Source organism: Schistosoma haematobium, chromosome 3 (assembly GCF_000699445.3).
Source record: "Schistosoma haematobium chromosome 3, whole genome shotgun sequence".
NCBI lineage: Eukaryota > Metazoa > Platyhelminthes > Trematoda > Strigeidida > Schistosomatidae > Schistosoma > Schistosoma haematobium.
This window is the reverse complement of record NC_067198.1, coordinates 28,313,353-28,330,834: the sequence shown is the minus strand read 5'-3', so window position 1 is coordinate 28,330,834 and position 17,482 is coordinate 28,313,353. Positions and strand designations below refer to the sequence as shown.

Below are 17,482 nucleotides of genomic sequence, written 5' to 3'. Positions count from 1 at the left end.
TAGAATTATCACTTTGTTGTAAATAATTTTGTTATTGTATAAATATAAATTTACAAATGAAAACTGTAATAATAGCAGAGATTTATGGATGATTATAAGTTTATTGTTTACTATGTGTTGCTGAGGAAAATTTAAACACATAGATCAACAATTGGTTTATTTATGTGACAATCTTTTATTTATTGGGTAGAATTATATTCTCTGGTTGCCTCATGATCAGTTTTGTGAATTAGAAGTTGATTAACACTTTAAGGGGTCTGTTCACAAACGTTTGAAATAGAGTAAGTATTCACAGACATATTTTTCTATTGTTACGGTTCAACAGTAGAGTTAAGCAAGGTTGTCTCATATATCATCATTTCTCTTTATTCTTGTCATCGATAACATTTGCAAAACAGCTTGATGGAAGTAGGTGATCTATCACCTGGATAAATACTTTTTGACCCTGATATTATCTCACCGTGCGATCATAAACGAGCTGTAAAAATCGCACTCCATCATTTGGCAGATAGTGTCCATGAACATGGGATGTATTTTTAACGTTTTAAATGCCAGGTACTTTTACATGACTCAGGAGTTTGTTCTGGCACTTCTTGTAGTGATCTTATAGAAGTAGTTCAAAAAATCTTTTATCTGGGTAGATATATGATTGCTAGTCGTGGTGTGGTAGATGTCATCAACTTATATATATTGAAAACCAGAGAAGCTTATGCCAATCTTTAACACCATCATGATGTTAGTTTGTATGTAATGGGTTGGGTTTGCAATGGTTCTGTGGGAGTGGTTCTGCTCCATAATTTCGAAACCTGATCCTTCAGAGCTGACAGTGTCAGATGACTTTCTGTGTTCCATCATTGGTTTCTCCGAAGGATGGACGACATTCAGTAGCAACATCGTGTTATTAATGCAGAGGTTCAGCAATGCGTATTCGGGTACTGTGACGATCATTCACTTGGTGTTACTATCCTGAATTACCGGCATATTTTATGGATGTAATCTCAAGAATTAAAAAGCTTTTGTTAATGGTGGCATTCTTTGTATGAGTACCTCAATTCATACTTTCATAACATTTGCTTAGTCTATATATTTGACACTCATTTTAACGACCTCGAGTTTGAGATCTATCCACATATATTAAACTAGGGAATTGGCTGGTGTTAAAAGTCTAAGTATTTTGTTCAGTATCTAAACCTGAGTAGCGTATTTGCATTAAATTCTATGATTCCTAGTTAGTTTATTGTTTAGTAAGATGTCAGTCAACAATTTTCAATTGATTTCGCTATATATTCCAACAAAGCACGAGAATTATTTTCTAGTAAAAATAAGGTACTTATAAATAAATAATATGATATACTTACATAGAAAAAGTTGTTGATATTTGTCATAAAGTAGTTGTTGTGACGGTTAACAATAGTGGAGATCAATCAAATTATGCATAATTACATTATTTAAAACATTATTGTTACGCTTTACAAAATCATTAAGAATTGTTTATTTTATACTAAGGATTCCTTTTTGTGTGTATTGCTAAGTTATTTGTCATCTCTTGCAAGCAAATTGGCCTAATTTCCCTCAATATTTCTATATTCACATACTGATTGGATTGTGACTGATGAAATCCGTTCTGTGAATAAATTATTAGTTTAGTCACTGGGATTATTCCAATAGTTTATATCAAGTCAATTGTTCTGTTGTCATAACTAGCTGTGGATTTATTCATATATAGTCTTTTGTGAATATAATAATTTAATATAGAAAATAATGGTTTCGGCGACCTCGTCAAATATGCAGGCCACCTTTTCAACCGTGTAAATTTTGCAATTAATATTCTTGTTTTACATTTGTTTGAATTGAATATCTACGTGTGTTAACTGTACATAATTACCCATTAATATAAAAGTCTTAGAACTTGTTGCGATGCTAAGTACTAGAAGTCTCATACATAATCACTACCATTACTGGTATACTTTCTTTCGCGTGTACACTTTTAAAAAACGAGGGACAAATACATTAAATTATATATATATATATATATATATATATATATATATATATATATATGAAGGGTATATGTAACAACTTAGTTGGTAGAGGACTTTTTTTATTTTTATCAAACCATTACAGTGGGTGCTAGGTAGGTGATTTTAAATATAACACTCACAATTGAGAAAATCGAGTTACTCATAGGAAAAATAGTGTAAGCTGATCCATAAAATCTCAAAAAAGTGAATATATCTTCGAAGTCACTGTCCAAGTTTTAACTCAGTCTAAAATTCTGAATAAGGCTCGATGCGTGTTATCGCAGAAAGGAATATTTTATAAAGAATAAATTGCATGAACATGACGCCTTTTCAAAAGTTTATTTTCACCTCAGGAAAACGAGATCAAGTAAAGACACAAATTGTGAATTTATCTTACAAAAATATTCACTGATTCCAATTTTTACTGATTTGACAGTGCCTTTAGGCGTTCAGTTGCTAAATTCCAATATCCACTAGAGTTGCTTAAAGTCATCTAGTGAATTTGGTAGTAAATATCTAATTCATTAGAATAAAGTGCATAACTCTTGCAAACTTTTAAACTTTGCTTCAATAAATTGCGTTCAGTTTAACTGCAATATATTTGTATGTACCACTAGTCTATTTTGTCTATATTATTTATTACGTTTGGAGCAACATTGCACACTCGCTACTGAGAGTTGGTTAATGTAGCGAATTTTATAATTATTGATATCACGAACTAACCTAATTTCAAAATCCATTAAAAACCAACATGCACTAACAGATACTTCATTTCACTATAGCACTTTTCGGTCGTGCACATTTACGATTCCACCGGTCATTGAACCCAATACCTTTGGTTTCGCAATCAAGCACTTAATCTCTAGGATACCTTCACTGGTGGCTAATTTTGAGAGATATTTTTCTGATTTCTCGTAAGAAGCATTGTCCAGTGGTATTCAAATATGTGAGGCGGTTACCTGGCAAGAATAATCGAAAATGATCACGAAGTATTGCGAAATTGTTGAAGTTAGACTTATAGACCACATAATGTCGGTCGACTGGTCTGGAGATTAGGCTCTTGTACGATGAACTAAATGTCCTGGGTTCAATTCCTTGTGGTTGGGTGGTAGATGTGTACTACTGAGAAGTCCACTGCTTTTCACTTTTCAGTGGATGTCCAAATAAGGTCGGTTCGTGATATTTATTTAAACACATAAACATTGCTACAAGGAGGCACAAAGTATATATGCGCCACATAAATCATTCGATTTGTGTGAGGGCTGTGATACTGATCGGGTGCCCAGAACGAAGCAGGTAGTTCGTGATATAAATGGTTAAAAACCTCCACAAACTTGTATACTGTTGAGTTTCATAGCATTGAATAAAGCTATCATTTATTACTATTAACGTCTCATTAATTTTACTTAATTATTTTGTTTTTCTTTTCCAGTTGTTTGTCTACACCGAAATCAGATTTATCTAGTCAATTTAATGTTGTAGCTCAATTAATTCTAGTTGATCCAGTTGGATTTCAAATACCATATTCTACAACATCGATTATATCACCATCTTCATCAATATCACCACCAACAGCAAAACTATCATCGGAAAGTAATGAGATGCATAAAACTGGAAATTTCACCGATTTAATTTTTAATTATACTTATGAATGCTTTAATCAACTTTATTTTGATAGTAATATTCTGCTGGATGAACAACGTTTGAAACATGTAGGTGATAAAATAAATTTTAATTATTTTAATTGGATAATAATTAATTGTGTTGACCATCAGAAACGATTGGTTTTAAGTTTGTGTTTACGCTACTTGCTCTGACCTGATGTCCAAATGCTTTGAGTGGGAACATTAATTCCGTTGCTTAGAATATTAGATTACAGCATATTCTACAGTTCCTATTTCTTGTGGTTTGCGTCTAAAACTAATTTTAGCCGAAGAGTCATTGATAGTCAGGAAGCACTAGACAGTTTTTCGTTCTATTGTAAGACTTCTCAACAGTAAACATCACGATCTGATCAGAGATCGAACCAAAGTTTTTCAGGCATAGAGGCAAACACTTTGGTTTTAGACAACTTCAATAGATTCATGATATTGCTGAACCATTTTCGTCCTAAGTAATTTAAACTTCATAAAGTAATGAGTGAGAAGAAATGACATTTTAAGTCTATATTTTGCTAGTTCACAACGTTTACTTTTTGAAAATTTGGGGCATTTACCAATTCATAATCTTCAGGACGTACAAAACGCTTTAGCCTATGGAATTTCATTTTCCATTTCATAAAGGAAATAATTTATCCAAGTTTTTACGATTGCTAGCTTCTCATAAGCCAAATATGTTGAATTGTTTACTCCTTCACTTGCCTTGAGTTGTATTAACCTTGGTAGACCAACAATTCATGAAATCCCTAACAATACATGAATCGCACTTTAAGAACAAACGCGTTGTTTTTAATGGTAAACTAAGCTAGTCTTTATTGTATTACGTTTTAATCGTTTTCCATTCTTGTAAGTCTGAGATCAATCTATCTGTATTACCTTGAAATACTACTTACAAAACATGGCGACCAAAAAATCAGTATTCTTGGGATTAATGATATCTGAAAATCTAAAACGGGTTGTAAATTATCAAAAGTCAAACTTCGATGTCTTATATTTCAGTACAAAGGTAAAAACGCATTTCATGAAACTTTTTATAACAGCGACACCTTTTAAGCAATAATTTTTTTCGTAATATTTTCAGGTTTGTGTGGAATAGTGAGGTCCTATAACACACCTTATTAATTTTCTTAGATATCCAGAACTCGTTTATATATATGGGTATATATAGTGGCTTGGGAATGTGTTTGTTAAAAATAAAGGATATTTGATCGATGTATTAGTTGTGTATTCTGGGATCACCGAATGAAAAATGCTGAGATTAAGCGTCGAGTACTATGAGAAAATGACAAATAGCGTAATGAGTTAGGGAATGTTCGTCGACTGATGTGACAGGGAAATGTGTAGTATATGCCCTACCACCACCTACCTTCGACGAACGATGCTGGGTAGTGCAGCAGTAGGTTAAAAGTAAGCTAGGAGTAGTTAAATGAAAACCTAGTATCAGTCCATGGAGTCCTTGACTGTTGAACTGATTCATATGTGTAAGTGTTGACCACCTGGTTGTGATACGCAGGGCTATCTTAACTAATGATCAGAAACCCTGGGTGACATAGATCATAATCGTTATCAGTGGTGCAGGTACATTTACTCTTTGTCTTTCCTTAGATTCTAGGTCTCTTATTTACTATAAAAATGTTTTTAATGCTACGAATTTATTTTTTCTTCTTGAATCATATTGTCTATACCTCATATTTTACATTATTACTAATATTGTTTACTCATACTACTCTGGAATCTAGTTGTACGGATGAGTTGCGGAAAATTGCACCAATGAACATATGTGCCAAGTTCTACGTTACATCCTTTTGAACGACTAAGATTTATGTGTATGAAGTTTAAGTAGTTTGCTGATATATGTCATAATTGAATTTTATAATTCTTCGAACTGATTTCCCTTTTTCAATTCTCCTAAATTGACACCCAGATTTATGAACTGAAATATTCTGAAGCACTTTGTTTAATTATTAGTTAGTGTTTATGTTTTCCTGTTATTGATACTCAAGACTACATTTCATCACCCTCTACTTGTACAGGCAAATATAAGTAGTGTGTCGGGAATCGAAAGTAGAATTTTACGTACATAAGATGAAAATGAAGAGAAAGGGAACCAGAAAGCAATCAAAATAAAAACAGGAAAGAAGAAGCTCTGGAGTTCGTAAGAGACAACTAAATGAAAATTTGCATGTAGAGTATTTAATGTATCGCTTCCATATTTTACAAATACAGTGGGATTTGCACTACACAATAAATTGTTTTGCTAATCAAGGCCTCATTTATTACGCTGGTCTTGCTTAATAGAGTAAATATTGGTGCAAGTTTAAATACATCCTATTTTCGCAATTAGGTGTAACACGAATCCTGAATACCAGTATTAGCCACAATAAAAAAATTTACCGAGACTTCATACGACTGTCTTCAATGTTTTTCCTTGCTTGCTATTTCCTTCGACAAAAATTCCTTACTAAATAATTTCTTTTCTCTTTCTTTTTTTTGTTAGGATGGTCTAACTTCACCTATTCCATATAAAAAATTTTGTCGTACAAAGAATATTTTAAGTTTTATTGACAATACAACATTGTCTGAGGTAGGTCATTTGCTTGAGATTTTTTCTGTATGTTTTACATCACGAATTGACTTTCGTTAAAAAAGCCATTAAAAACTTACAATGGACAACTAATATGGAACTCCATAGCAGTGTATACTCATGAACTATCTCACCAGGTACTGAAGCCCAAAACATATAAAGCCTATCGCTGAGTACTTACCCTTCAGACTACTGAACTGATACCTATTGGTTTACATTTCTAAATGTAATCAATATTCAATAGTGCACCATGTTATACCTTGTATATTTTCAATAGTTATCTTTCTAAGATCTGTTTTTCATTGGAAATAAAGAAATTCATCAATTTTCACAAACTTCCTAAAATAATAAGTACATAAAAATGAATGTATTATGTAATTGTTTTTCTTATTCATAGTACATTTGTTTAATAATCGTATAATGTTGTCAGTATTGTTCTGTTCAGCTGTATTATTACAAGACTGTGAAAAAATATTGGAATATGTACATTGTTTTTCAGTGAATTTTAGTAATCAATCTCTTATCGTCCGTACATTATAATCTATTTATTCAGTGATAGTTATTATTATTTTCTATAATTGACTTAAATTTTTTTCTATACTACATTCATTTGAAATATTAGTTATACTTTTTTTCTTCTACCCATGACGATTATTATTATTATTATTACTGTTATCATTAATGAATATAACCGACGATTGAAGTCTTTGTCCTTAGAAAACATATAAGAAAAACAATTGTTATTTGACCTAAAACCTATTACACTATTTTTGATTTTTGTTTTCGGCTCCATTCACAATTTAGTATAAATTTCTTTTTTAAAATAACTTTTATCATTCATATGGAATGGTTGAATCTTTTTTCATTCTACACATATATAACTTGTGAAATAATGGCAATTCAACTTTATTAGTTATCGCTTTTCTTCGTTTCTTATTGTTATTTAAAATGGTGTCATTTTATTTATCGCTGTTACTATCATCATTCATGTTTCATCATAATTCTGTTTCATTGAAACGTAATTAATTATTTAAAGCATACATATGGTAGTTCACTGTGTTCTCTCTCCTCTCTCGTACTAGTTTTATGATGTGTTGTAAATAGTGAATGATTCAATTTTAATGAAATTATTGGATAATCCCGTATTATTTACCCCACTCAACTGGCTACCACCAACCAATCCCCTTACAAGCAAATACATGCATGTATAGATATGCGCGCTTATTTATTGTTATCAATAAAATTACTGTTGGCGTTAACTTATGATTTATTTTCTAATTTAAACATTTGTTTACGATTTAACTGTTCCGAATTCAATACGTCCCCAGTTTGTACTTTAATTGTATTTTTAGTATTATTACTATCTTTTTGAATCTCCATGTGTGTATACGTGTGTACTTGTTTATGAATAAGAGGATTGTTTTATAAATATCAACTATACATATATAGATAAAAGTCCTCGTGTGCAATATTGTATATCAGTTTGTTACATAGGGCGTAGTTTTTTTTATTTTTGAGCTTCTCAATTGTATTCCTCACCTTTGTTGAAGATCAAATGACAAAAAAGATTTTGACAGGGGGGTTGAATGGATTATATATGTGTTTCACTATATGTAATGACCCTTATTTTCTGCATTACTTACCAAGTAAATATTCGGAGAATGGGTGGGTAATATATATATGACATATGCTTGGTTATTTTTGAAACTCGAGATTAGGTTCCAATTATTTCCTCAAATTAACGACGTTTTGATGCTACCTGCGGAATATCTTCAACTTATTTTTGGAAGAAAAAAATAGGATACAGTTTTATCATATAAGTCGGATAAAATTTGAAGTCTGCTCTTAATAATCATCATTATCAGTTTAACAAATGGTTAATCGATCAGATTGGTTATTTGTTGATTCACCATGGGATTTACTTGAAGATTGTGAAAATTTCTACAGTGGTCAATCCAATGATTATGTCATGTGCATTACATCAAGTATATTAGGATTTCTATCTGCATATATATTCCCAATTTATTCTACATTTGGTATTATCAGTAATATATTGATAGCAGTAATATTTATCTGTCTAATTCCAAATTCATCAAGACAAATGATTTATATGGGTGCTTTAGCGATAACCGATGCACTGACACAAATATTATTCGGTTGGTTATGGGTATTTCCATCAAAAGGTTTACCATATGCTACATTAGGAAATGTATATCTTTTTACATTTAATATTTCAGAAAATCTATGTCGTTTTCATAGATTTGCATATTCATTCTCATGTACACTTGGTGGTAATTTATTATTGTTAATGGCTATAGATCGTTGTTTATGTGTTTATATGCCTGTGAAATATAGTAAAATACCACAACGTTATGCATGGTATTTAATTGGTTTAGTTATTATTATTAGTTGTTTATTAATGTTACCATACGGTATAGTAGTTGGTTGGCATTTATCAAATAATTTATTAATTTGTTGGTTAAATTATAATGATTTATTCTTGAATATATATCATGCTTTTGTATCCGATTCTTGTTTAATCCAATTTTTATTTGTGATCGGTCTTAATATTGCATTTATGATCAAATTACGTAAATTATTAAATAATCGACGTAAATTTATTAATAATTTAGAAGAGAGAAAAGAATTATCTGCATCAATTGTTTTAGTTATATTATGTGTAACTACATTAATTGCATCATTACCACAAAGTATTGCTTATATTATTTCATTTATTTTACCATCAATATTAACTGATCCAAATGAATTACGTGGACCACTTCGACTTGTTTATAATATTGCTGATATTTTTTGGCATTTAATATTTATTCAAACATCATGTAATATTTTTATTTATGCTGTACGTATTAAAAAATTTCGTCATGTATTATTTCATTTATTAAAATGTCATTATTTAAAACACGTTTCAGTGACGACATATTCTGTGGAATGTTCTTCAAAAGTACCGGCAAAAAGTAATGGAAATTAAATAAAATTATATTCAATGTTAAATAATTTTTTTTTTCAAAAATGTTTCTATAATCTTTTTATTGTTATAACTAACATAAAAATGATTATGATAGATGTGAAAGTTTTTTATTTTGTTTTTCTTCATTCATTCATTCATTCATTTCATTTGTATCAATTCTTTTCTAACTAAAAACGAACTATTTATGATAAACATAATTTTGTTTCTAAGAAAAACAAAAAATAGAACCAAACAAAAATCATTTTCAGCGTTGTATTTCAATAAATTAATTTTCTTTTTCTTTTGAAGTAGATGTAATTGATGACAATGAAAAAGTTTATATTCATTTGATTATTGATTTGCTTTATTTTTTTTAGAGATAAACAATATAGTTTATGTTTAATTGGTTGGTCACTTGGGGGTATATTTTCTATTAATTATGTTTTTAAATAAGGGGAGATGTCAGGTAATCTGTATAAGATTTAGTTTTGTTTAATGTAAGCTCTTTTTTGGGTTTCAAATACTACATAATAAACTTTCAACAGTATGTACTTGTTCAGTAATAAAATACTAAGTAAAATAGTTTTACTGTTTGGTTTTCTATGTTTTTTTCTGTTCTAAATGATGTTTCAATCACAGTCGGTCTCTGTATTCATTGATTGAAGAATGTGTTAAATGATTAAACTAGTAATTTCCACCTTAAACAGGCAATCATCATTATGATTTTCACTATCATCTACTTTAGTGTATGGTGTTAGATGAGGTGTACGTAGGAACGAATAGAAATTCTGCTGATCGTCCTGATGGTTTTATGTATCAGTTTAAATTATGTAATTGAATTTGAATTTGCAAAGTCACTAAGATGTTAAAATCACCTAATGTTAAAAAAAGAGCAATTCACTATTATTTACAGAATAAAAACAGTCTTACTAAAACATGTTTAGACACTTCTGATTTGGTATTGGAAAATGAACATTTAATTGAGCTCGTTGTTATCTATTTTTTCTTCTATTAAAATAACACTTCTTTATTCCAAAATATTACGCCAATAAATTTTCATGAAATGTTATTACAGTTCACGAATTGTCGTCTAAATAGAAAACACTTTAATATCTCTACATGACATTGATAGTTTATATACTAAACGTTTTGTTTTTCTCTTTAAGATTAGTGTTCTTAATTGTAAGATTTCTTTAAATGGAAAATATTTTAGCTGTGTTATGTTGATACGTTAAAGGTAGTAGTGGTCTCCTTGTATTTTTAATATCTGTTACCTAAAACTGATGAATTGATTATTTCGATCAACAGGAAGTATGTATGTATAATTGTTCATGATGGGAGATGTGAAGTTTTTAATTGATTCACCTATGACACTTCAAATTTTCGGCATTCAATTTTAGTTAAATTATTCATATGGAAGTAGGAGTATAAATGAATATTGTCATAATAATTCGCAAATTGTCTGTAAATTTTCAAAGGTTATTGAGGTTGTGTTATAATGTTGGTGAAAAGTATTTAATCTTTATTTGTAAGGTCCCCCCATCTTTATGTTTAGAGACTGTTGAATGCATATGACTATCACAAAATATTTGATGATTCACTTCTTACGCTAACTTTCGTTGGATAACTATTGAAAATCATGAAAAAAATAGATAGCTGTTTCGTTGTAGTATGTGACTTCTCAGCCGTACGCATCCATGATTTCTCCAAGGAACAAACCCAGAACCTAAAGACATTAAGGTGAACACTTAACCTTTAAACCCTTGAGTTAGCTTGCAGCGGTTTACCTTTCTAACTTTAGTTAATTCATGATATTAGCGTGCCATCACCCATTAGCACGAGTTACCTCTCTATGTTTCTTAGTTTTAAGTGCATGATAATTGTAAGTATAAGCGGTAGTAGAGATGTTTAAACTTTCATTTTTACACCACACTATATAATTTACGTCATTCAAATTATAATGCATGTATATCTATTCCTTTTTAGTAATTTAATCAATTATTTATTTATTGGTACCTTGCTTTTCAGTATATTAACAAGTACTTAATTACATACAGAATATCGAGGGATTAATTGTAACATATGGAAGTTTTAATGGTTGATGATTTTGCTAAATTTCTTTTGTTTTTATTTTCATTTAGACTCCAACTTCTTTTCCAATTAAAAATCTAACTACAACTAATAATGATGTATGTAATAATACAATGTTCCCTGGTTTATTTTGCCTGTTGGATTCAGTTGCTCAAAACGGTGAATTTTCTCATTTATATGACACACTCAGTCAAATGTATCAAACACAGAGAAAATTGTATGAAAATCGAGGTAATTACTTATTAAAATCTTCATAGATATATATGTATTTTCCTTAATGGCAATTTATGGATATTTGATTTGCAGTTGATATTCGTCACAGATTGATCTCATTTAAGGTACCACCATATTTTAAGCAGACTTTTTCAAGTATGCCTACTTTCATAATGTATGAATGTCTGAGTATATCTGCATCTGTAGTATTCATGTTCAGCGTTTTTTTTATTGATTAAATTGCAAATTATTGTTAACCACCATAGAATCTCTTTATTTTAAAGATGTTTTACAAAAATATATTCAAGTTATTTATACATTTCTGAGTTGATACAATTAAGACTCTTTTTTGAATTTCATTTTTCATAGTGTCCAAATGAAATAAATATTTCTATTTGACTGATTCATACAGTTATAATACATCATATTACTATTAGTGGCTTGATTCAATATTATATTTTTGTTACAATATAGAATTCTCAGCTTAAAGTATTTCAGCAAGTTTCCTTTTCTTATTTCTTGACGGACCCTTGCGATAAATATGGAGTGGTCGTTATTTAGATGTTAGCAGCTCAGGAATCGACATCTGAATAATGTATATTCTTTTCGATGCATATTTCCAGCAACCACGATGTCTGTGATTGTGATTTTTTGTAGCTTGTACAGCAAAATGTCATAAACGTTTCAGAAACGCACTTGAGTAGGTTATGAGACTAATAGGCTTAATTAAGTGTTAAAACAAACAAGAAAGCAGATAACTTGCTGAAATATCCAGATGACAGGAATGGGTAGCCCAGATATTCAACCAGGCTGCCTTGTACATATAGTTATAATCATATTTGATAGGTTATCAGTATGATATCCTGTTTATAATAGCACTTAAAAGTTATTTCTCTGTTCAACTCAGCATTTGAATTCATGAATATCCTAATTAACAGATTAATTGTTACGCTTTAGTAGTTATCGTATATTCAAATGATGTCATTTCTTCGAATGATTTATCTTCAAATAATTTAACACGTTTGTTTTCTTCAACATGATTAAATTTTTCTTACTTTGCGTTGTTTATTTTGAATTTAAACATTTTACGCAGATTATAGATTACAAACTGATTTCAATAGGCCTGTCATTGGAAGTATTGAAACACTTGATGGTCGTTTCATGCTAGTATGGGTCTCCTCAGAAGTGGACATCCACGACCAGTGAAGTTTAATCGTTTTCACCTCAAGCAACAGAAGATGGTCGCATAATGTTGTCTATTGGTTGAAGTTAGTCGTTAATGCTGTTGGATTCCGAATCAATCCTATAGGAGTTAGGCGTTCGCTCGCGAAGCTGAAGGTCCTGGTTTCTATTCCAGAGTGTAGGGTCGTGGATGCGTACTGTCGAGGAGTCCCATAGTAGATCGAAACGGCTATTTGATACTTCCAGACTTCCACTAGCAGTCTAACCAAGATAATTTGGCAACTTAAAACCCACTAGAGTCTTATAATCTCTACAAAACCCTATACTGATGTTAAAAATTCTTTGTTAAACAGATTTACGAAGTATTCGTCGATTCAAACGTAATGGATCATCGTTTGTATTAAATCATAATTTATCTACTACTCCAATTGAATATGCACCGAATTGGAGTTGGTTCGCACCTTATCATCGATCATCAGCTAGTCTTAAAAAACTTATAAATTTCTTAGAACAATCTTCAGTGTAAGTAGTAATGATAATTTATTGGTTCTGCTTTTTAATATTATAATTATCTTAGTTATTATTGACTCATTGAATATACGTTGGTAAAAGTGTCAAAGATTTCAAGTATGAATTCCTGTGAACATTTATATACCATAAAAGTATATTTTTCTTTGAACTATTAGTGAATTTACAAAAAGTTCTCACCTCAACGTGAGTCGACCTTAAAACAATAATACTATTTAGAATAAGTTCGGAATTCACAGTACATTCGTGTACTTGCTAATTGCTATTAGGAACTAATTATTGAAACATTATTTAATACAATGCAGACACTAAAAAATAATTTTATGATTTTAACGTATTTTGTCACGAATCGCTTTCGTTTTCCAAGTGAGATTATTGAAAAGACTTTAGTTCTGATCGGACCGTATCATACAGGATAAATGTAACTTAATTACTTCGGCAAACTACCCTTGAAACATGCATCTTAATTTAATAAAAGTTAGTTTGCTGAAATCATGATTCATTAGGCTGTTCCAGTTTCGTTTTGAGAGTTTTCTCAATCTAGTCAGCATTCTGTCCTTACTACCGGTATCTTGTTTTCTGCAAAGTTTCACATCTTTATCTATTATGCTCACTGTATGACATGGTGACATGTTAATCAGGTTATGAAATTTATAGGTCAATAAAATCAATAGACTAAACATAAAATTTTATATTTGCTTTTTGTGTAAATGTAGAACAATGTAAACAGATTCTAGGTTGCAGGGATGTGTATTTGTTTGTCTGCACATCATCACATGTTTCATGTATCACTCAATATTTATATTGTGAAATATTATGATTTAGTCATACCACCCACCGTCTGCAAATGTTATTTGCTAGAAAACAAACTATGGTTACTGATTATTTACTAACTGATATTCTAGCGAAAGAGTTGCTTATATATGTGTGTGTGTGTGTTTGTGATTACGTAGTGTAGATTGTCATCTTTCTATATAGTTGGATTCACACTTTCAGATGAATTGTATTTCATTTTGTAATTATACTTTTTATTTACGATAATTTAATGTGTGATTAGTTTGGTGTAAAAAATTGACTTATTTTTGTTTGAGAGTAAAATGTTGTAAGAGTTGAAATTCAAAGCCAGGTTTGTTGTGAGATAGTAACTCGCTGAAGAGAATGGTGGGCGGTGGCTCAATTTCGTGGATTGGTTGAAGTTAGACATCAACACTGTCGGATGCCGGCCAGCTCGGCAGAGGATCGGCGTTCACGCGCGAGACCGATATGTCCTGAGTTCTAGTTCCGTTAGCGGGATTGCGGATGCGCACTCCTGAGGAGCCTCGTATCAGGATGAAACGGCCGTACAGTTTTTCCAGGTTTCTCATGATATTCTTACTAAAATTGACTCATGACTTCAACTATTAAATTACCAAAATCTCCACAAAACCTCTTTCTGAAAATTCGAAATTGTTAGAAGAAATTATTATCGATTGGAAGAGTAATGAATTTTTGGTGTTTTTAACCAACTCTTCGTACGTACATCAAAATATTCATATTCAGTTTGATATTTTACATTTATCGTGATGCGTTAATTGTTTAATCATATTAATAATATCTCTTAAGTCATTGTAATAAATATATTTCGAATAATAATAATCTTTTCGGAGTTTTTGTGTTTAGGGTTTTCCAAACATAAAAACGAGGCTGTGCCTGTGAGATTTTTTCTTGAAAATATTCATACTCCTTTTGCTTCTGTCAAATGTAGCAAACACTTAAGATCAGAATTCTTCAAACGATGCACACATAAATAAACCCAACTAGTCGTGAACAACTTCAAACTCTATTATTCATCCATGTCATTAAACGATCTAATTACCACTAATGCATTACATACATTCAACCACTGTTTACCTCGATTGGTGATGCTTGCTGATATTAAAATACGTTGGAAGAAAGACGATGAATTAAATAAAGTCATCGCCTTTTGTTTTGAGCCATACTAATTAAATAATATTGAAATTGATGTTGTTTTAGGAAATATGTGTTCAGTGTCACGCTTACTTAACCTGCAATTACAACATCAGCCCCTTTCTATTCAACATAATTTACATGTTTTTCTTCCGCCCCACCCTCTTATTTAATGAATGTTGTGTGAGAGTTAATTGAAATGAGTTTGACATATTGTTTTTACCGATGTTACAAATGATAACTTTTATTCTATATTCAGTTCTTAACTTGAATGTAAACTACACTGATTTACACTTTGCAATCAATGCTATGTACTCTGAGCACAAACTGTAGTAATTAGTATTTTCTTTCTTGGAACTCACTGCACCTCATTGAAAAAGAAATAAAAATATTGTAGCAAAGAAAATGGTCTTTTTGACGATATCATTTATTGAAGTTATATAAATAACTTTAATTACCATTCTATGCAGTTTCAATAAATGACGTTACTTGTGTTTTATAATGTAATTTATTAAATTGTCCTTCTCCATGTTGAAAAATGTTTTGTCCATTAAACGTTATTTTACCACACTTTTTTTCATATCCCTTCTAGTAAATCCTTAAGTAACCTTGTCAGTGTGTTAAATTATAAAGAAGATTATTTAAGTTCTTTTCTACCAAATAGTTCAAGTCATATTGGTGTTTATTCTGAAGTGAAATCTATAATGGTAAGTTCTTTTTTGCTATAATAGTTTTCTTGTCATACTCTATATGATAAGATTTTTTTCAATAAACAACTTCTTATTTATAGTTTTGAAACAGTCATTTATAATCAATCATAATTAGGATATTTTTGTAGAGTAACTGTTTTATAACATCGATGTTGAATTTTCAAGTAAAAGACCGAATACATGGAATAATTCGAACGTAAGTGAATGACATATGTATATGAACGTGAGATCGATAACTGTATTTTATATTGAAGTGTGAAGCAGTAAGCACTACTGAAAATAAATTGAACCTTCAATGAACGGTTTTTGTAATACAAATAACTGGAAAGCATATCTATTTCTTGTTTATAAAACGATACTTTTATATGTGAAGTATGAATTATAAAAACTAATTCGTTTAAAAGTTATTTTAAACATAAGATGATCTAAGGTATGAAATTTCGGAAGTAACCGGTTAATAAAATTGAAACGTAGCTAATCGGTTTAAATCTACTACGCCATTTTATAATTTTTCTATTGTCCATTGTTTTCTAATCGAATCGAATGGTGATTGATAAAAAATTGACTATCTTAACGATCTGTATGTTATTGGTTCTTTTCAAAAGTAGTTTTGATCACAAGTAGAACCATTTCCAGAATCAGAAAGCACTTGACATCCTTTATCTTACTGACCTGGGTCTTCTTAGCAATACACACTCATGAATCGGGTGCTTTGTAGCTTTTGCTGCTTTTTGTTGATGTTGGAATTTATTCTTTGTAGCGTGTTAATATATTTTTTATACAAAATACTTTATTGAGAAACTTTTCCTTAATAAATTCAGTGTTTCATAGATCCTCAATAAGCTTATCAGATAACATTGTATGATTTCTTTTTTCTCTATTTTATTAATACACATCAGAATAAAATATCAAACTGATGGATTCTTTTCTTAGAAAAGCAATTTATAGTATTCATTTTGAAGATTGGTATTGCTATTTTTCTAAGTCGTTGCAATCTGATTATTATAAAAGTTTCTTGTGAATTATTTGACTTTTTTTTTACTTTTATTTCAATATATGGAATGTAACATGGTGCTTAAATTAAAATGTACTGTTTTAGTGTCGATGTAAGAGTCAACATCTGGATATAGGTATATCCAACTGATGAGTCTCAAATAAAATGAAACTCATATTACATTGATATTAACAGTCCATTTAACCTATTAAATTGAGATTTATGCTTGATCTACTCATTATTATTAAGTAGCCAAAAAAAACGCATCAAAATTAATTTAACCCGCTTTAAAAATCTAGTCCAGGAATTATTTCTAGGTTTCAATATTCCCTGATAAAACGAATAGCTCGATTTTAACTACAGTGAATAAGGTATTTAAAAATATATTTCATAATTTTGTAGGCGGTACCTATCCGAACTTCAAATGCTTTTACTCATTTGATCTTTTTTCAATTAAACGAAGCGCTCCAAAGTAACTATTTTTGATCTGTATGGGGATTTACGGAGATTGTGGTGTTTTCATAGTTGAAATCAAGAGTCACTCTAAGCTATATCACCATTGAAAATCTGAAAGCACAAACTGACC

General features: G+C 30.3%; 2 protein-coding genes across 3 annotated transcripts in view; both read left to right on the top strand.

Moving 5' to 3' along the window:
* The window catches only part of MS3_00005435 (uncharacterized protein), a 95,696-nt gene that overhangs the window by 29,156 nt on the left and 49,058 nt on the right, over nt 1-17,482 (top strand). Inside the window, exons 8-12 of one of the 2 annotated variants that reach the window (XM_051213500.1) lie at nt 3,454-3,733; nt 6,177-6,263; nt 11,373-11,553; nt 13,071-13,239; nt 15,785-15,899. In XM_051213500.1, coding sequence (XP_051069489.1) covers nt 3,454-3,733; nt 6,177-6,263; nt 11,373-11,553; nt 13,071-13,239; nt 15,785-15,899 — 832 coding nt within the window. Of the gene's footprint in view, nt 1-3,453; nt 3,734-6,176; nt 7,124-11,372; nt 11,554-13,070; nt 13,240-15,784; nt 15,900-17,482 lie in introns of those variants that run through there. The other variant, XM_035733192.2, reaches the window with a different exon arrangement.
* Nucleotides 7,513-9,818, top strand: MS3_00005437 (uncharacterized protein). Its single transcript, XM_051213502.1, has one exon. It carries the CDS (start codon nt 8,137-8,139, stop codon nt 9,250-9,252), a length of 1,116 nt encoding a protein of 371 aa, XP_051069491.1. The 5' UTR covers nt 7,513-8,136; the 3' UTR covers nt 9,253-9,818.